General features: G+C 39.8%; 3 protein-coding genes and 1 long non-coding RNA gene across 7 annotated transcripts in view; 1 reads left to right on the plus strand and 3 right to left on the minus strand.

Moving 5' to 3' along the window:
- The window catches only part of samhd1 (SAM domain and HD domain 1), a 33,523-nt gene extending 27,252 nt beyond the window's left edge, over positions 1 to 6,271 (minus strand). For both annotated transcript variants that reach the window (XM_077608345.1, XM_077608346.1), the window contains exons 1-12: positions 5,948 to 6,271; positions 5,794 to 5,860; positions 4,873 to 4,951; positions 4,415 to 4,575; positions 4,163 to 4,278; positions 3,995 to 4,065; positions 3,095 to 3,247; positions 2,934 to 3,034; positions 2,746 to 2,854; positions 2,238 to 2,329; positions 718 to 833; positions 3 to 142 (exon numbers count right to left, since the gene is read on the minus strand). In XM_077608345.1, the coding sequence (XP_077464471.1) occupies positions 3 to 142; positions 718 to 833; positions 2,238 to 2,329; positions 2,746 to 2,854; positions 2,934 to 3,034; positions 3,095 to 3,247; positions 3,995 to 4,065; positions 4,163 to 4,278; positions 4,415 to 4,575; positions 4,873 to 4,951; positions 5,794 to 5,860; positions 5,948 to 6,128 (1,386 nt within the window). In that variant the 5' untranslated portion in view covers positions 6,129 to 6,271. The remainder of the gene's footprint in view (positions 1 to 2; positions 143 to 717; positions 834 to 2,237; positions 2,330 to 2,745; positions 2,855 to 2,933; positions 3,035 to 3,094; positions 3,248 to 3,994; positions 4,066 to 4,162; positions 4,279 to 4,414; positions 4,576 to 4,872; positions 4,952 to 5,793; positions 5,861 to 5,947) is intronic.
- A 731-nt stretch (positions 6,272 to 7,002) lies between these two features.
- Positions 7,003 to 9,181, minus strand: cfap20 (cilia and flagella associated protein 20). 2 transcript variants are annotated; one of them, XM_077597563.1, is made up of 6 exons: positions 8,828 to 9,181; positions 8,542 to 8,621; positions 8,358 to 8,469; positions 8,102 to 8,290; positions 7,599 to 7,712; positions 7,003 to 7,147 (listed from the first exon to the last, which is right to left on the minus strand). In XM_077597563.1, exons 1-6 carry the CDS (start codon positions 8,909 to 8,911, stop codon positions 7,145 to 7,147), a joined length of 582 nt encoding a protein of 193 aa, XP_077453689.1. In that variant the 5' UTR covers positions 8,912 to 9,181; the 3' UTR covers positions 7,003 to 7,144. The 2 variants fall into 2 exon arrangements, with proteins under 2 accessions (XP_077453689.1, XP_077453688.1); XM_077597562.1 differs by having other exon boundaries at positions 7,003 to 7,150.
- Positions 9,182 to 10,504: 1,323 nt separating this feature from the next.
- On the minus strand, positions 10,505 to 20,415 carry LOC144083525 (NUAK family SNF1-like kinase 1). 2 transcript variants are annotated; one of them, XM_077611471.1, is made up of 7 exons: positions 20,032 to 20,415; positions 16,596 to 16,716; positions 15,816 to 15,967; positions 14,050 to 14,115; positions 13,287 to 13,406; positions 12,597 to 12,729; positions 10,505 to 12,195 (listed from the first exon to the last, which is right to left on the minus strand). In XM_077611471.1, exons 1-7 carry the CDS (start codon positions 20,302 to 20,304, stop codon positions 11,090 to 11,092), a joined length of 1,971 nt encoding a protein of 656 aa, XP_077467597.1. In that variant the 5' UTR covers positions 20,305 to 20,415; the 3' UTR covers positions 10,505 to 11,089. The 2 variants fall into 2 exon arrangements, with proteins under 2 accessions (XP_077467597.1, XP_077467604.1); XM_077611478.1 differs by lacking the exon at positions 20,032 to 20,415 and adding an exon at positions 19,058 to 19,302.
- LOC144083537 (uncharacterized) lies at positions 13,936 to 15,052 on the plus strand. Its single transcript, XR_013303576.1, has 2 exons — positions 13,936 to 14,677; positions 14,996 to 15,052. It is a non-coding gene; the product is annotated as an uncharacterized LOC144083537 (long non-coding RNA).
- Positions 20,416 to 20,780: the final 365 nt, after the last annotated feature.

Below are 20,780 nucleotides of genomic sequence, written 5' to 3' on the forward strand. Positions count from 1 at the left end.
ACCTGGGTGACTTCCAGATAATGTTTTGCCTGTGTTTGACCCAAATATTTGTAAAGGCGCCGAAAAAGAATATTCTGTAGAATCTTCTGTGCCGCAGCCAGCTGCGGCTTTGATGAGTGCAATATTTCTTGAAATACATTATCTACAGGTAAGGACAGAGACAGAATTTGATCAAATTCCAAAATGTATCCAATAAAGACCAAGAAACTAGAATGCGAACAATTTGTTTTGTGTTAATGAGATGATTTGATATTTATGTAGGCTAAATTGATAAGCATTTAAACATAAATAAAAAACCTTGTTGCTGAAGCAAAGAAGCAGTGTGATTTCTTTTTCAGGAGGAAAAAGTGTGACATTTGCACAATCTTAAAGGGGAAAAATGCATGGATTTTCACCAACATAAGTATTGACTGAAATAACGGCTTTAACATGCACTTGTAATCACATGTAGGCAAGACGTGTTGGCAAGGTTAGTAAGGTTGAAGGAAATAGAACGGAGGAGTGGCAACCACAAGCACAGGCAAAAACAAGTTACATTAAAACGTGATAGCTTCCACATATTATTAAAGAATTTCAAAGGTTTCATCTTTCACTAATTTGTACAGAATGTGATTAGAGTCAATTCTGTTGTTAAAAAAACAGTAGGCGGCTACTCAAAAAAAGTATAGATACATGGACGTGGTGGATCTCAAAGTGTCCACTGTGGGAGAAATGAACCTGTCAGCTTTGTGTAGGCCTCCATGTCATCTATGGCTGTGGATAGCGTGAACATCTTTCCCTCTGAGCCTTGGACCTGAATGTGCTCATCGGCCTTCAAAAAGGCCTCGGTGATCCTGTATGGGGACATTCAACATTTTATTACGACCAAAAACTGAAGGAATCACATTTAATGGGGTTTTCGGTAAAAGTACATGACCTAACTCAGGGGTGTCAAACCTTCGGCCCGCGGGCCGGAACCGGCCCCCAAGGAGGTTCGATCAGGCCCGCAGGATAATTTGAAAGTGGAAAAAATGCATAAAAGACATGGAATTAATATTTTTATTTCGCTGCAATTCATGGATTATCCGCTAAGGGGCGCACTCTTTCCATCAGAGTAGAGGGATCAGTTGCAATGCATATTTGTGAATGATAAAAGTAAATTGCACATTTGTCTAAGGAAATATGAGGTGTTTCATGAAATGTTTTGTAAAAGGATAGTTCATTAAATTTAAATATTTTCCTAATGTTCTTGTGCTTCTTTACACCAAAACAAAGGAAAGACATGATATTTTGGTTATTTATAGCAGAGCATGGTATAATTTTAATGGTCCGGCCCACTTGACATCTCCCTAGGCCGTATGTGGCCCACGATGCGAAATGAGTTTGACACCCCTGACCTAACTAAATGAAATGCATACATGTAGGAATTGTGTAAATATAAGTGTCATTGATCAAAGATTAGCTGCAATAAAGACCGCTTTGCTTGCTATAATAAAGGAGACCTATCATGCTCTATGCCTTTGCCTGTAATGAAGAATGCTTTGCTCATTGTATTATTAAAGACTTTTCAAGTAATTGCGCTGATGTTTTACAACAAGATGCATTGCAAAGGATTTGTCAAATATGTATGTTTGCGCCTTCACCACGACACATGAGCGCGTAACGGGGAAAGAGCATTGGCAATCTCCAAACGTTGACCTGCGACCTATATTGTGAAACAGCCAAGCCTGTGGTGACTTTGTCTATTCTTAGCAGATATCTTGCTGTCTCAGCCATGAATCATGCAAATGCAAGCTGTTTACATTAACCAAACCAAGAGAGGGGAACTGAAAGTACAGCACCAATGTCGGACGATGGCTTCCCAAAATCGCGATGAGGCCTCTATCACCGCCTGGCAGAGGGACAGCACTAATAGTATACTTCCTTTAACTGAATATACACTTTCTGGGCAAGGTAATATTGGCATGGGTCCTGTATCGTATGTTTTACAACATCTGTGCAATCTAATACTTGCAAAAAATTGTAACCGGTGTGTGAGTTACCTATATTTCATAACAGACTTACGATCACAGTGACTAATTGGACACGCTAAGGTTTTTTGTAAGAAGGCAAAATTAGTCTTGTTTCCCTGGGCCACATTTTTGACTCCTTATGGACGTCCGGCGATACCCAAATTTCCAACAGAACCTTCCGTCTTTTTTTTACCAGTACGTACCTTCCAAAACAACAACAAAAATGTGCAAAAGGTAGGTACTCACATGGTTTCTATGATCGTGCACACCCTGTGTTGGTAGGCTCTCTTGTGGAGACAGTGACGGGTGTAGAACATATCATAGAGATTGTTCACTTCCTGTCAACAATAAAACCCCATCAAGTTAAGGAAGCTTTTCTTTAAAAGAGACAACAATTCACATAGAAAGGATATTGAGAGTTATTCTTAAGCATTCGTTGACTCTTACAATGCTCCAAACAAATATACGTTACAATTTACAACAGTTGGATTGTGAACCCACAGTTTAAGATTGCATTTGCAAGTTCCATGGAGATTTTTTTTCCTAACAATTTTTTGAATGTAGAAAAAAATGAATTGGACTAATTGGAATTGGATTGCAAATATCGTTGGATCCTCAACCTCATTGACCTAGCCTAAGCCAACCCGCTGACGTGGCACTGTTGAAAACACGTACAGCACCACCTCAGCGGGTTGCTTTGGGCTAGGTAAAAAATAAATAAATAAAACAAAAGCCTGGTTTGGAGGGTCTGCACCTTGTCACGAGTGCAGATGACCTTCTCTCCGTCGACTTCACAGACCCTCACAAACTTTAGGTAGCGACGGTAGTCCGAGTTGTTTTGGATTCCCAGGTGGTAACAGTCCCTGATAAAAGAAGTCAAGGTAAAGTTGAACTTAGGCACATATGGGCGGAACATTTGCAATAGAAGCAATAAAGACACACCTGGCAAAGTAGTCCCATTTGTCCATGTCAATCCCAGTTCTTTTATTCGCCACAATTTCATAGAGGAAGGATTTATCCTTTGAACGGCCTTTATAGGGCCACTGTAAAGACAGACATCACACATGTCACTTTGTTCAAACAAGTTCTGATATTAATATGACCTCTTGGGCTGTCTCTATGTCCCGAGGTCCTGCAATCAGCTCCTCGATGAAGTCCAGGTCGGTAGACAGAACCAAGCCATGTTGTTCCAACAGTGTCCTCATGTTATTTTTGGTAAGCAGGTGGTTAAACATGTCAAGTGATGCTTTCTCGTGCTGAAAATTGATTGATTGATAAAAGTGACCGATTAGCCCTAGGAGAGGGATGGAACTTTTCATTTTTGCAGCTCAGTATTGAGAAGAGAGCTAAAGCTTAAAACACTGACTGAAAAATTCTAAATGTTGGGTGGTGAAGAACAATAACAGTATTATTATGTTTCTGATGGGATTCTTGTGGAAACATATTGGTAAAAAGTTGAATGAAATAATTACATTCCTGAGACGGAAGAAATAAAACTAAGACAAAATAGATAATTTTTCGAGGGTTTGTTTTATCCTGTTTTTCCTTAGTTATGTTTTATAGGCAGCATTTGTTCCAGAATTGATAGAAAACGGGTGAAAATTGAAGAGCAACGAAATATTGTGTCAATATTAAAAGGTTGGCTACGATTCCAATGAAGAGCCTTCGATCTATTTAATACAAACTTTAGTATTCATTCAACAAAATCTGTTATATTTTACCTAGAGCAATAACAATATTTTAAGCAATGTTACTGTTCGTTAAAATGACCGGTGTCCCCAATGAGCAACTAAAGGCTCCTATCGTGAAACAAATGCTATCAGCAATCACAATGCTCATCTTCAATGTAATATAATTTGATAGTAACAGCATCCATAAACAAAACAGGTAGTACTAATTCACTGTTTCTATGGCACGATTATGGTTTTTGGCCACCCAAAGACTCTGTTAGACTCCTGTTACTGGACAACTTACGATTACCAAAAGTTTCCATGACAAGTTACCTTCCAGGAGATGCCAGGACGCGCTTTGGGGATGAATTTAGCATCGAACATGTGTGAAAAAGGCCCATGTCCTGAGGGTGAAAATGCAGCAGGAGTCATTGGCTTGGTTTCTTTCACTTCCCTTTACAAAAAAAATCAGACCACACCCAAAGCGGATGCCAAATGTACCCAGATCATGACAGAGCCCAGCAATTTGCACACAGAGAATGTCTCTTTGGGAAATGAGAAGTTCTGGCTGCCTCTCATCCAGTGCTTTCACAAGTTGCCCTGCCAAGTAACATACTCTAGGCACACAAAGAAAACACATATGATATCTGGGAGGAGATGAGAGTAGGGCATAAAAATCAATTTAATCTATTGCCCAGTCCAAGAGTTATACAATCAGTGAGTGATATTACTCACATACACATATCTACGTACCCAATGGAGTGCTCAAAGCGGTTGTGGGAGGCTCCAGGGAACACAAAGTAGGTCCCTCCCAACTGCTTGATATTTCGGAGTCTCTGGAACTGAGGGGTATCAACGATTTTGACAAGAAGTGGGTGTAGCTCCATGTGCCCATGGATGGGATCATTAAACACCTGGCAGGCGGTGGGACACAAATCATACAATGATCTACTAGTGACGCATGAAATGTCATGAGTTGGTCATGATGCTTTTTATGATGCTCGGATCTTTTTTCCGTAAGCAGCTATGGCAGGCAAACACTACCAATAAGGTTTGGATTCCTCCGAAATATTTAATATTATTTCATTTTCCAAGTGTCACAGCCTGCTCTTGTTTATAAACCGCCCCTTCCACAACAGTTTTAACCAGCATGACTACGATTTTTTGGTTAGGCTATTTCTCGTTTGCCTTGAATTGATGTGAATATGTACCTTATTTGTTTGAGGACCCCCTTCTAAGTCATACAACTTCCTCAGGCTTTGTAGGATTTGCAGTTGCTCACCAACAGGCCTTGAGAAAAAGAAAAAAAAGACTCAAAAGTGATTTAAATCCAGCTGAAAGATATGAGCACAAGACAGGTAATCCTTTCATGCATAAATTATGGTTTCATTTGATTTCTACTCTTATAAGACACTCTGGCTACCATCTTCTTGTGCCCTACAATTGGCTGGTCCACCAATTTAGGGACACCCTGACATCCTGCCTGGTTAGTGCACGTAGTTAGCTAGGATAGGCTCTAGCACCCTTGTGAGGATAAGCGGTTAGGAAGATGACTGTTCTTTTAATCTGTGAGAAGATATGTTTGATAGATTGACCACAATAAGGCAAAAAAATACATTATTATTTATTCCATTTTCATAAAGCTTAGTTTTCTCTTTAATAGTTGCATCATAGAATCATTTCCGGACTCATGTATCTAAAATTGTACAGCTGTATTGTGAGATATTCATATCAGAAGAAACCCAGAGGCTCCCAGCCTTACTTCGGAGAGTTACAGACCTCTGGTTGGTACCTTTTACCAATTAATATTCCTTGTGCTCTTTGTGGTAATTAGAGGGGAAAATGTTAAAAGACAACAAATATTCCTACATGAAATTCAACAGCTGTATCCATATAGTATCTAACTTATTTTTGTCAATACACCCGTGCTATGTCTTTGCCATGGTCAACCTATTGTTGAGTCTACGTACTGGTTTGTTTACTTACTGGGATAGAACAAAGGATAACAAGACAGACTGGTAGCCAAAACAAACAATAAAATCCAAACAAACACCCCCCCCCCAAAAAAAAAAATAAAAAATAAAAAACACACCTGTTCACCCTGTTCTTAAAAAATACTAAAAATTACTCACGTTATTCCCATTTTTTCCAGCTGATCCGTCTTTATAGATTTCAGCACGACGCCAGTAACTTTGTGTTCTGACAACAACAAAACATTGTTGTTGACACTTAGCAGCATCCATATTCTGAGCTACAGTCATAGCAGCAATATTAGATGACACCAACCTCTAAACACCGGTTCCCACTTTTCAAAACCTTCTTTTCGGAGGTACAGACAAATGTCCTCTATTCCCCATTCGGACACGTCCGAATCTGACGTACACTGGACTGCCATTCTCTTGTCCGGTGTTTGGAACATATCTCCGCGGCTCATCGCTGTCCCCAGGTTTCGTTTGCGGCTCGCCATGTGGATGTTTTGGGGAAAACTACAATGAATTTGACAAAGTCGTAGTGTACGGCCAGTTGAATCCGCAGACTGTCTTCGCCTGGAGCAAAAGAGAAGAATCAGGTGACTCAAAGCGAATTAAATGAACCGGGCTTTGAAGATAAACGCACCGGTTTTCTTTTTTCTTTTCCTCGCACCAAGGTTGAAAGATTCACCAAGTGTGTAGTGTCCGGTTTCTCTTTTCAAAATAAAACAAATTGGCGTTACAACTGGACATTATACGTGCGATTGCATAAAAATATTCAACAGATAATGTTTGTTTGCCACAAATGTATATTTTATGCGAATAACAGGTCGGAATACTAATTGAGTAATCTCCTTTGTTTAGGATAATTTATTGTTTCCAATACTGTATGCTACTTCCGGTTAATAACTGTCAGATACACGGAAACTTCGTTTGGTCGAGATTATTGTTTAATACAATGGGCGGAGACAAGGCATAAAAAGTGACACGTTTGCAGAGAATTAAAAAATATATTAATAAATCCATTTATTTTTTGTATCGTTTATCCTCACAAAGATAGATCTGGTAGCCAAGGCAGACTGGTAGCCAAGGCAGACTGGTAGCCAAGGCAGACTGGTAGCCAAGACAGACTGGTAGCCAAGACAGACTGGTAGCCAAAACAAACAAAAAAATCCAAACAAACAACCCCACCCAAAAAAACCTGTTCACCCTGTTCTTAAAAAATACTAAAAATGACTCACTTTATTCCCACAGCCAAGCCACATATTAACTCTTAATTTAATCTTCATTTATCAAATGGTGTCTAGCTGGGAGACCTTGGCTGATTATTATGAAGGTTCACTTTAATCAACAAAGAAGCAACAGACAAAATACTCTGGTTCTCTTTTATTCACAAATATAAAAAACATTAAAACAGCATAAACAATCATGTGACTACACCCACCCACACATTATTATATACAGCTAAAACATGCATCACCTTTGGGGAAAGTGCACATGTTGTTCAGGACTTCTACTGCTGCAAGCAAAAATAAAGATTAGTTGTTTACATTCACTAACGAAATAACAATACAGTAATCTCTCAATTATCGCGTCTTTACCTATTGCTTCACTTTCACTACTTTGCGATTCCCCCCCCTATTTATATGAATATATATAATATATATATATATAATATATAATATATATATATTATATATATAATATATAATATATATTATATATATATAACATTTTTGATTTCTTTTTTCTTTTCTAAATTAATAAAAATGTGAAAATCCATGCTACAACTTTTGCTACCAGGATCAGCAGTGAAGAAAAAAGAAGAAAAAGTTATAACAGGGGTGACCTTACTTCGCGATTTTTTGATTATCGCGGCCATGTCTGGTCTACATTAACCGCAATATTCGAGGGATTACTGTACAATGTATAAAAACAAAACACGGTACCAAAAGTATGTTTCTCACCTTAGCCTTCTGGCTCTGAACAGGGACATAGAGTTTAAACTCTGCTGGGAGCTCATCCTCAGAGTAAAGCCTGTCTGAGAAGTACACTCTCCTAATACGACAGTTGGCATGAATCTGAAAGACAATAGACATTCACATCGAAATGAGCTACTCAGTGCAGGAATGGTCAAAAGCATTGTAATTGCACAATTAAAAAAAAGAAAGAAAGATGCATTCATCTTCTTTGGCACTAGAGACTATCTCAGCTAAGTAGTACTACAAATTAAACCCAGAAAATACCACTTGCTTAACAATAGTGCACACATTGGATATAAGGACCATAATAATTTAGATCAAATGACAGGATTCTTCTTGGACAAAAAAAAAGGTTGAGTTTGGAATTTTAGCACAATTTGCACAACACACTTTGATGATGACTCTACACAATTTGGGTATAATTTCAAATTGGAATTGACCATCTTTTATGGTATCTCATTTTTCCTGCTTGTGCTCCGTAAACTCACTTGGACACGCAACGTCTCAATATAATTGGTTCCATAGGCTCTCCTTGTGAAATCTGACAGATTGAACTGTATCTGATTCCAGCCATCATCAAGTCTCATCGGCATAGTGCAGATGAACGGCTTGACTCTTGTTGTGCTCTGGTAGTTACTCGCCCGGAACCGCCGTCGAACATTTTTATCATCCAACACCTGAAAGGAGAAATTGAGACATGGCTTTCTCCTCTGTCCTCTGAATACGATTGCTACTTTTCTGTACCTGGACTTCAAAGGTGAAATACTTCTTTAAATTTTTGATTATCATAACAAGAAAAGGCAACTTGATGCCCAGTGTCTTCTTTGGGTCTGCTGGGCAAGTTATGTAGGTAGTACTGCAGAGAGGAAGAGAAAAGATGAGTTATAAAAAAAATGTCAAAAAGGGCAGCTGTTGTAGGTGGACACACCTGACGTTTGTCCCTTCGACCTCCAAAACCAGTGAATGAATGTCATTATCAGTAATTCGCTTGATGTGACCATTTCTCACCTGGAACACGAGGGAACACAATACAAAGTCAAAACTCCTAAAAAATTGGGGTCTAGAAGCGAGGTTAGTGGGGGGAAAACACACATTTAGGATTTTAACAAAATCTCTCCTGCATGATCAATTAAGAAACAATAATAAGGATGATATATTAGCATAGCGAGAGGGGGCACAATGAAGCTATCACCTGCGTCCAAGAGTCGATTTACCTTTTTATCCCATATCTGAAGAGGCTTGCTACCGATACTATATAATATCGAAAGAAACCCACTTTGGAAAGTATTTTTGAACATGATTTGCGGTTTTCTGTCGGAAAGCACGGTATTGGTGAGCTACGGAAACACACTCCAGTTTTGACGCGTTCCGTCCTTGAGGCTTCCGTGTAGTATCAAGCAAATAAAACGTTCCGTTGTCCAAAAATACACAGCTTAACCAAATTTAGAGGAAGAAAAAAACGCCAACATTCCTTTCTCCGTACTGAATATCAACGTATTCATTTGCCAATTTAGCTAAAAAGGCCTTCTGTTTTGGTGTCGCTAGGAACCTTTTATCCATTGTCGTTCGTTCACTGCGGATCGTTATTGTTGACGAACTTACATCTCCAGGGCAACCATTTGGGAAACTAGAGGGAACAATTATACAACAAATGTCCCCATTTAGCTTTCTCGAATAGCAAGTGATATTGAATTACATGATAATACAATGTGCTTACTAATATATTTCAGTTGACGTTGATTAGCGTCCAAACAATGCCAAAGTTCATGCTGAATGTTTTTTTTTACCTGTAAAAAATACTAATAATGGTCTATTTTCCCATTAATTAAATAAAGAATTGGGTTGAATAGCACGGTTGAAACCAAAAAGTGTCAAAAATAAATAAAAAGTATTGTGTCCACCTTTGACTGTTTCTAATATAATAACTTGAATACACGTTGAAAAACAAACCACAAGGGGGTGCCACAGTGTATTCGTGCACGTCCTCAATTCTCATATTACGAATACTATACGTCTTTAATGACGGGTATTCTATTTGTCCATTTCAGTGACATAAATAGTATTTGTCTCTCTCACCGATAGATATCCCTGCTAAGAAATCCAGCATTTACTGGTTTCTGCACCAGCAAAACCAGTGTAAAAATAAAAAATCCATCAAGGTTGATTTCTGGTGTTTTACTAATCTAATGATGGCCAATCTTTTTTCTTTGGCTAAGTGGTCTTTGTTTCTTCATATTATGAATTTGAACAGTCATATTATAACCATTTGCACAACACAACTGAAGGTCACAAACCCATTCTGAAAGTGAGAAATTCCACCGATTAAACCCAATAATGTATACCTGTGAAGTGAAAACCATCTCACTTGACTAAATCTTGGAGGTCATTGAGAGAATGCCAAGAGAGTGTAAAACAACTTTGAAGAAAATAGAATATAAAAGACGTTTTAAGTTATTTCACCTTTTATTTTGTTAAGTACATAGACGAGGCATATGTACATACACTGTCAGTGATGTGACTGTACTGTATATCGCTATGTATACATACTGTGCTTTTTTCCTTGAATATACAAAATATTCAGTATTTTGGCACTGACTGTACCCATATGGCACTCAACAATTGTAGCACATGAAATATTTGGAACCATTACGACCTACCTTGCTTTGACTAGAGGGACTGGATGCACTGAATGGTTTCTCTCTACATGACACGGAAACACAGCCACACCAATCCTCGACAATTGTGTTGCAGATCTGCCTTTATCTTTTGATAGTCTATCATTAGGTATTCAGGGATGAAGTTCCAGCTTTTTGTGGATGTTGACACATCATTTGTTGAAATTTTCAATTTGACGCTTAACACGTTAACAGAAAAGAACTTTAACCATATGATTAAAACAACTGAAATAGTGATTTATTAGATGCTTGTAGTATAGTGAAAAAAAATGTATTTCTCAAAAAAGTAATACAATGACACGCATTTGCACTGGATTTTCTCCATGGTTTACTGAGGCAAACTCAAGTCATGTAATGCTCATTTATAAAAATAAGCAGGTGCCCTCTGATGCTTTGTAAAGGTTAAAAAAAGTTCCTACTTGTTTCCTGAATATATTTTGTCTCGAATCATACAATAAGGTCTGTGAAATTGGCATTAATCTGTAAAAGAACGGAGCAAAGGTGCAACTGTTTGGAAAATTTATTCTAATTTGAGACCGGTGTCAAGATGTCCCACCTAAAGTATCTCTTGACCATACATGCACTAAACTCAGTGCCTTCATGGAAAGTACAGTGCACTTGCCAGTGACCTATTCTCCGTTCGAGGAAGTCAAAAGTGTCCAGAAAATGTGCTTTACACTTGGAGGACTCGAAGGCAGTTCTATAGTCTAACCATATACTACATTGTATTTTGAAGAAAAAAAATCTGTCATTTATTTCCCCATGAAGGCTCCTGAAATTAGCCACCACATGTGTGTGTCATCACCAATTGAACTCATGTCTTTCACTTTCACATGCTTCACCTCTCAGGTCCTCCTCTGAGCTACATGCAGTGTGCTGCACCCCATGTGGAAAAAGACTGCGTTGTGACTGCGTGCTGAGGTCCAGCAAGTCGAAGGAGTCGCTGGAGAAAAGGCTGTCTTCGCTTACTACGCTGGAGGGCCGGCTGTGATGGTCATCAACTCCTATTTTAGCCTGGAGGAACTGCTGCAAAGTACCTGGGAATGTCATCCGATCGGAGGGCGGTGGTAAATGCTGTTCGTCTGGAAGGTCCAGGCTTCTTGAGAACTTGCCGTTACGTTTAAGAATGCCCTTCCGTCTTCTCACTGCTTCTGTGTGCATGGTTGGACTGTCCTCTGATGCTGGGACAAATGCATTCTGTTTTTTCGAGCGGGCGCCTGCGTCATTACTCTCTCTGGACTCTCTACCTACTGAGGAGATGACGTAACCTGAGTCCCCTTCATAAACGTTCTTAAGTATGCCCTTCTTAGGCATTTTCGAGGAAGGCTGTGTAAATGTACAGGGAGATAGCAGACTGCCAGACAGCACCTCACCAAGTGCATGTGTTTGATAAAGCTTGGGGTCCACCGTGCCCGGGGGTGGAGCCTCTTTGGAAGAGCTGTGCAAAACCGATTCAAAACTCCTCTGGTGTTTAAGAATACTTTTGGGTTTCTTCCTTTCGGAGGCGGCCGTGGAAGACTGTGCTGCAGCACCACACGCACTTGGCGTAGTCTGTGAGATGGTGTTCTCCTTGGGCGATTTTCTCACGCTAGACATTCCTGCTCTAACTTTCCCCCCTCTCTCAGGCCGAAGAGGCAAGCTGAAGTAATGCGAGTGAAGTGGTTGACAGTTGGATTCCGCAGGGAGGCGACCGGGCTCCGAGGCCAAACTGTTGACAAGCCGATTCTGCCAGTCGATGTAGCGAGCCAACAGGGGCGAGGCGCAGTCTGGGTGTGATGATGATGATGTGCAGTCACAGAGGCTCTCCTCGTATCCCCAATTCACCCACCAGTGATTGGCTACATCCTCGATTGTGGCCCTCTCATCCACGCGCACTGTCAGTAACCAGTCGATAAGCGCACAGGCGTCTGGAAGGGAGAAAAAGTCAAGTGCTATTGACAAGACAATGTACCAATAAATGGATATCTGGTCATTAATTTGTTGGTGTTGCAATTTTTATCTATAAGACTGTCTTGACATGACAGCTGATTGAAAGTAAGTGTTTTGTTGACATTTGTTCAGTATGTTTTTTTGGGATTGATTTAACCAAGGGCGGCACGGTGGTGTGAGTGGTTAGCACATCGGCCTCTCAGCTCTGGGGTCCTGGCTCATAGACGTCGAATCGAATTGGACACTAATAGACGTCGAATTGAATTGGACGCGCATAGACGTCAAATTGAATTGGACGCGCATAGACGTCGAATTGAATTGGACGCTCATGAAGGTACCGTGTGTAACAGTCAATGTGGAGGACAGTGTAAAGGTGCACCTGAAGGGATGTTGGGTCTTCGATAGCGACCTTGGCAAATCTGTTCTTTAAGCTTGGAATGACAGGCACCATCAAATGGCATACTGCTATATACCAGTGCATAAAGCAATACTCCTAGTGCCCAGCAGTCCACCTGGGAAACAGAGGCATACAGTATATCATGAAATGAGGCATGATACATTTGGGGTCAGTGCATCAAATGTTTTCTCATTTTAAAAGCTGAGCAGTCCAGAATTTTGTTTGTTTCCTTACCATTCTCAACTGATATAAGTTGATTGAATTAAGAATTTTAAAAAAATGAATTAAGTCACACCAAAGTACATTAAAAAAATATAGAAATCTAGAAAAGATTAAATTATAGAATGTATTCTCTTTGCAGCTGGGTTTCTTCCATATATATATATATATATATATATATATATATATATATATATATATATATATATATATATATATATATATATATATATATATATATATATATATAGAAATCATGCACTTCTTAATGTCTTGGTCTTTTGATGTGCGTGGCCCACAGTAATTTTTTTGTGATTGTCCAGTTAAACTGTGTTGCATGGTGCGTGGCGTCTTTAAAAAAAAATCCTAGAATGTATTTATTCATATGTACTATCGTTATTCAATGCATGTTTGTTTGCTCATGTATGGATAGTCCATGTTTGTCTGACCTACCTCTGGTCCTTGGTAGGGCAGCCCAGTCACTATTTCTGGAGCTGCATAGAGTGGACTTCCACAGAAGGTCTGGAGTAGAGTGCCTCTCTGATACTGATTGGAAAGGCCAAAATCAGCAAGCTACAAAGAGAAAACTTTTGTTGTAAAAAAGCTCTAATTGTTTTTTGTTTGACCTAATAAGACTCCTGTTTGGTGTGTTTATAGGTGTTTGTCAAATGCTTCAACCTTCACAAAGTTCTGGGTTAAAAACAAAAAACAAACAAAAAACAAAACCCTCATCTATGTATGAGACAAGATGTTGAAGGAGGTGTGACGGCTCACAGTCACGTAATGGAACAATCACGTAGGTCGTATACAAACAACGAGGCTCCTCCTTATCAGAATAGATTATTTCCATGCACTCAACACACAATCATCAGTGTGCGCGAGTATAAATACTAAACACTTTGTTTCCGTCGCAACGTGCTACACGTTGGAGCACGACAGTTCATTGCTGCGTTTTGACATCAGATGCAATTTCCATTATTTCAGTATATATGTAGATTTGCGTAGTGTGCCAAAAGGTTTTTCTCACAAAACTTTTAGTTGGTAAACACTGATTACACAACTGTGACTGATCATGTTTGCTATTTGTTCTATTTTATTTAATGGTATTTCAGATCTGGAAGAGAATGTAAGGAGGTACAAGATACTATATCACTTTAAAGATATAATTTATCAGGATTATTCTTTTATTATTCATGCTGCTACTGCTGTTCCATACCTTGACGTTTAGATCTTGATCCAAAAGGATGTTCTCCAGCTTAAGGTCTCGATGCACAACCCCATTCTGCAAGACATCCCAAACATAGATGCTGTAAACATAAGGTTTCTCTCAACATGCAGACCTAACGTAAGTCAGATCCAACATGGTGTAAAATCTTCTAACATTCTCCTTGCTGTCGATAACATCAGTTTTGGCTGAATCCAGACATGTCTGAGGTCCAGCTAACTGGCAGGTTAAAGTGTGGTTTGTGGCTCGCAACTAACGCATGGGCTCTCTCCACTGGTACTTGAAGTAATTCCTGCACAGGTAAATCTCAATTATACATTTATTTCAAGTTCTGTTTCACGACGACTAAAGAACGCTGACCATTGGCTGCTTGAGGGTCAAGTAATGACCAGTGATCTCAGACGCCGCTCTGTACAAAATGTATGACTGTCAAGTCAACTTTGGAGAAGATGTCTGCCACTCCTCCAGGCCAACAGGGGGCAGAAAAGAAAACCCAAATCAAAGTCACCCCACCTCATTTCCTGCCTGAGATCATAAGGCATGAGCCAGGATATAAAAATTCAGAGTCCAGCCTTGAAAGGAGCAAGGAATACCCTTCAGACCCGATCACACGCAACTGGTAGGATAAAATAAGTACCACCTAGATGCCAGGTGATTGATGCTTAATTTGTTTCTCACAACCATAAATTGCATTCTTTGTATTTTCCCTTAACTTGGATTACTCTTATGACCTATCTCTGTAAAGTGAATATTTGTGTTTGATTTACTCAATCAGTTAATGTACCCATTCACTTCCACTCTATCATTTGAACGCTCTCCTGCTTTTCTGTAGTAAATTCAAGATGTTATTAGTAAACTCAAGAGCAACACTTTGATCACCATAGTAACTTGAAACTTGAATGATGTCACATGCTTCCTTCTTTCCCCCTTCTTTAAGGTTTTCAACCTAATCACTTCCTATCACCATAAACTTCAATAAAATTGTAAACTGGAAGGATTTGAGTTGTTCCTGCGGTGAAAAGATCGGGGCCCCTTTTCAAGTTTGGGGCAAAATTTGAAGAAAGTAGAGAGAACTTGACAATGACTTTAGCAGAATGAAATCTGAAGCACATTAGCACAAGGAAACAAGTTCACCAACACTTGTGTTGCTTAGGTTTTATAAATAATATGAATACGTTCCAAAGAATGATTCAAGATAAATCTAAAATGAATCCACTGTAAAACATTTTCATTCTCTCAGCAACATCATTCCGTGCTTCCGTCTTAAAAGAGTGTTTAATAATAAATTCACACCGGAACATGTCTATTTTAGGAGAAAGAGAAGGGGGATGACACTAACGTCCACAAAAACTTCCCTGCACTTGTAAATACTCTCAGTAAAATTTATCAGTTTACGTTTCTGGTTATGAAATAGAATAGAATAGAAATAGAACTACACTAACCAATGAAGAATCGAGTCTTTTGAGGGGCCTATGGCAACCATGGCAGGAGAACTAAAGCTGATTAAATAAAACGTGCCTGTTAAATGTGTCAGTGTGTGATTGCACGCATACAATCTCTGCCTAATGTGTTCTTAACCCAGAGAGAACAGAAGTTAAGTTTTTTTTCTAGGATTAGGATTTAGCAGATTTGGTGGTACTGTATTTGCTTGCATGGTTGAATACTTCATCTGCTGCAGTAATTGTTCTCATGCCTAGCGTGTTAAATCACAACAGTTCAAGTTGACATATACATTGATTCATTGTGTGTGTATGAACCTTGTGGCAGTAATGGACAGCCGAGGTGATTTGCCTGAAGATGCTTCGGGCTTCTGTTTCCGAAAGCTTCCTCTTTTCCAGAATGTAATCGTACAGCTCTCCCCTGCTGGCGTACTCCATCACGATCACAATCTTATCGCGGCTCTCAAACACTGCATCGAAACATGGGAGATATTTGGAATTAATACCACTCTTCAAGAAAATATAACTGCAAAGGCCATTAAATATTCAGAGGTCACAGATCAATAAAAATCAAAGGAATAGAAGTATGCATTGATGTGATTCTACAATACGTCTATATGCTTTTCATTTATAGCTGGTGCCAGAAGACTCAGCATTCTTTATTATTCAAATCAATGATATTCCTGTTTTTGTTTGGCTCAAAAAAAGAAAAAAAATCAAGGGAAAAATAAAAAGTAACTAGTAATATATCTCATCACTTTATTCAGGGTGTGATAAAGTAATACAAAGCATTACAATTTCTGAGAGTAATAGATAACGTGTAATGCATTGCTAAAAAAAGGAACTAACCCTAATAAGGTTAGTTACGTTTATGAGCAGTAATCAAGATAATATTATTTTTGTAGTATTGGTGGTACCTTATTGGCAAATAAAACTAAAGGTGATAACAGCATATGGGTCCAACATTTGAATGTCGACACATAGGATAAAGGCTCATCACCAACAACAAATAGTAACAACATTTAATATAAGGCTTTTGCAGTTCATTGGCCTTACAGTTGAGTATTTGTTATATACTAAAATAATAACAAACCCCACCTTCGAGAAAGCGTATGATGTGGGAGTGCATTAGAGAAGAAGTTATCTCAATCTCCCTCTGCATGTGAATTCTATCAATGTCTTCTGTGATGCAATCTTTGCGGATTGTCTTGATGGCCACCTAAAAAATGAAAACACATACAATCTCATAGCTTGTCACTGCAGCAAACAGTATCACATGTCATCAATGATAGCGTTTGTTGAGAAACAAAAATGTGGTCGGTCATGATACCGAAGGAATATAGTAATTGTGAGCCAAATGAACCTACACAAAGGTGAGTTTCCCTTTGTTTTTTTTGTTTTTGTTTTTTTTTACTACAGGGAAGACCTATCAGTCTATTAATTACTCCTCTATAAAACTTCTTCATTAACACACAGAAATCACATTCCAACACATATACTGTATGCACAGCTGAATGGTTAGCTCAACACATAGACGAAAAGAATGATATATAAATGAATATTACAGATATGATGATGCTTACGTCTACATAAAGACAATCCCTGCGTATTAGAGGTGATTACAGGGTTTAGCTTTGGTGGTGAATGTGAATACGCTCAGCGACAGAAGGTTGACAGCTGTGTGCGTTCACACGACTTTCCTTAATCTTAAGTGCTTACTGTACCCCAATGAAACAATGTAACACATAACCAGGACCCAGACACGCAAAGCCCTGCTAGACATTGAACATGAGCCCCGAAACCTCTTTGAAAAAGATCCTTCCATCGTTCACAGATGAACCTTTAGCCCGGATTAAACTGTATTATATGAATAGAACATGGCCACGGTGAGTCAATTAAAGTCTTCTCAAACAGAGCTATTCAACTCATCAATTTTTAACATCACAATATATGGGAAGCCCCCAAAAAGTCGCAATGTCAGTTTTTTTCCAATATGGATCACAGATAATTCCATTTCAAACCAGCATATAAATATGAGGAATCTGAGCATATCCTTGCACATAACCTGTGTAGTATTTAGATTTTTCTTATATTCCAGCACAAATTTAACAAGGCCAATTTTCCTAGTGTGGGATCACTAGTCTAATCTTGTGGGCTCGAGTGAGATTAGGACACGAGTCTCCCATGGGACGACAAGCCTTTCCTCTGCGACCTAACTCGGCCTTCTCAGCTGAGAGACATAACTCTCCGAGCCATTTTGAGGCACAATTCACACGCTCCATCGCCCCTGTCACTTATATAACCATACAAACACTCACCAGAGACCGATGTGACCTTTCAAAGCTGTAGCAGAATTATTGTTTTCATGTGCAACGACTGGACGTCTGGACGTCTTTTTAATTGGTTCTTGCATCCAGACTAATGATGCATCTCTATTAGAAGAGTGGAATTTTAGATAATGGGTCTAACACGTAGGGTATCAAATGGCGGTCAGCTGTGTGACGCATGACGGAAAAGACGGGGGGAGGGGGCTAGGATCACATGGACGCTTAACTTGCTCGCTCATCTTTTCTGACACAAATACAAAATGTGAAAATGGTGGCTCACAGTGCCACTTCAGTCTGTGTTCGTGTGGTATTATTGTGTTTGAATTAAGAGCACAAGAAGAAGTGATACATTTCTAGGTATTGTTGAGCCTTTAGGGCAATGAGAACATACGTGAGCTCATGTGGAAGAAAATGTGTGAAAAATACGTCATGTCTCAGTGTGACCTCTAAAGTATTTGCCCAACAAACAATATCTTATTGTTCATCATAATGTGCGGCATGTAAGCTAGGAATAAACAAGTGGGGGAACTGTATCTGGGTGTTAGTGATGCACAAGTAATAAGATATTTAGATTGTTTAAAAGCTATACCCAAGTCAGAGAGAGGCATGGAGTCAGTGTTGTGTTAGTACTAAGTGATTAAAATCTTATTGTAAAATGTTACTGGTCGTTTAAACATCAGCATGATGTATTTCACTCATTGTGTGGAAAAACACACAATTCCAGCATAACATGCTAAAATGTCACACTGCCATTGTGTTCTAATAAGCCTAAAAAGATGCCTGACATACAAAGACACATTAGTTGGGCGTATGAGCGATTTAACAAAAAGATGACCTAATACGAGTCATGGCTCTTTTATTTGTGAACTTGGTGACGCGTACATCCTAAAACAACAGCAGCACTGACCTCTACTGCATTCTCCCCATGGCCACTATCAAACGGCAGCCCCCTCAGTCCTGTTTCCAAAAATAATGTCCGTTTTGTTGCAAAGAATCCTTGGTATGTGCACACAAGTGGTGCGAGGAATTCAGCATTTACCCTCCTTGCCCTACCAAAACCCACTTAGCCCACTCTCACTCACAAACATGTCTGCAAAGCTCATTTTATAGCAACTCAGACTTCCGATAAATGGCCTATCTTTTTTCAAATACATCGAGCAGATGAATGGAGGAATTGTGCCAGTTAAGTCTATGTATAAAAAGGATTATCCCCAACGTGGTACTTTTGTTTACCTCAAAGGCTGAAAGGCATCAGAGGTGGATGCAGTCTCTTCCTCACGCGGCACGGCAACAGATTAAGGGCAGATATCACATCAAATTACTAATCTGGCAGCACATTCCGTGTTTAGACTTGATATTTTAAATGCAATGTTTAGACAGGGCAAAATGGTGTGTTGAGTCATAGTCTATTGTGAGGTAGATCTATTGTGGAAAAGTTTATCCTCATGTTCAAGTGCTACGTGAGTCAGTCCAAAGGCATCTCTCCCTGGTAGCACAATGAAACAAGGGCTGCATCCTAAACATAAGCTCAATCACCTGCATACAAACACTACATGCAAGGTAGTATGTCAAATATTCTGCCAGAAAATGTGCCGCTGTCTGAGTGGAGCGTCTGTAAACATAGGAATAATTCCTGGAAGTGTGTTGTTCGCAATTGCTATAAAAGTTAAAAGTCAAGAGTATGTAAGAATACATTTCAGCAAAGGTCAGGCATTGTATTTATTATTAGTTATTGAAGAGATAGTGTGTTAGAGGACTACTTCACACTAACAAACCCCATTGGGTAATTTTTGCAGTTGTAAATGAACTTTTTCATGGTGCAAATAGTGTAAGTTATTGTTAGGAAAGTAAAGCAAGTGAAACTTTTATATACGCTCCTGAAACACTCACACAAGTGTAACTAAAATGGTACACTGATGCCATATTATCTGATCGTTTCACCAGCGGTTTCCATATTTTACCTCACAGTTTCGCGGAGAGCCATACAGACCCATCAAAAGAGCCACATATGGCTCCCGAGCCATATGATCTGGTGAAAACACTCTTCCCCCACTAAAATACTCTCACAAACCAGGCTGAAATCCGCTCCAATGTTATGTATCCTTCATTCTTCCATGTGTGTGTGAGGTCATTATATATGTCCCTAACACCTGAAGATTTCTGGTTAAAAGACACTTATAACAATACTATAACCATCCTACACTTACCGTCCTGAGGCTTGCTCTGTCCACGGCCTTCTTCACCTTGCCGTAGGTGCCTTTCCCCAACGTCTCCATTAGCTCATAGTGGTGTTTCAAGTTGTGTTTGTGCTGATGCTTCTTCACTTCCATCGCTGGCCGGCCCGCAGCATCCATGTCGGTGTCCGGCCCGCATTGACGGGGAGCGCCCGATCTCTGTGGAGAAGAAGCCTGCCGGCAGCCGAGCTCGGAGCGGTCACCGGTGATCATCGCGCCTCGGCTGTCCCCATCACGTCTGCCCATCGCCCGACAAGCAGATGATGAGCAAAGTGTGGCATGGACAGCGGACAGTACATTGCTGCCCGCAATGAGCTCCCAAGCAACAGGCAATCGTCGGGGGAGCCTTCGAGAAGAAGCCACGTGGTTGCCGGGGGGCGGAGCCTCCTCACGCCAATAAGCAGCTGTGAGCTGCCACTTGATTTGTCGTCACGACAACAAAGGAGGCAAAAATAGTCCCCCCCCCCCCCCCCCCCCCCCCCCCCCCCCCTCCTAAAGATCTCCATCACATTGTACACTAACGAAAAAGGGCAGCTATTCAGAATGAAATTTGCTAAATGTATCAAGTGTATTTTTTTTTCATTCATTCATTTTCTGAACCGCTTTATCCTCACTGAGGTCGTGGGGGGTGCTGGAGTCCATTCCAGCTGACTTTGGGCCAGAGGCAGGGGACACCCTGAATTGGTGGCCAGCCATTCGCTGGGCACAAGGAGACAAACAAC

Source organism: Stigmatopora argus, chromosome 1 (assembly GCF_051989625.1).
Source record: "Stigmatopora argus isolate UIUO_Sarg chromosome 1, RoL_Sarg_1.0, whole genome shotgun sequence".
NCBI classification, from domain to species: domain Eukaryota; kingdom Metazoa; phylum Chordata; class Actinopteri; order Syngnathiformes; family Syngnathidae; genus Stigmatopora; species Stigmatopora argus.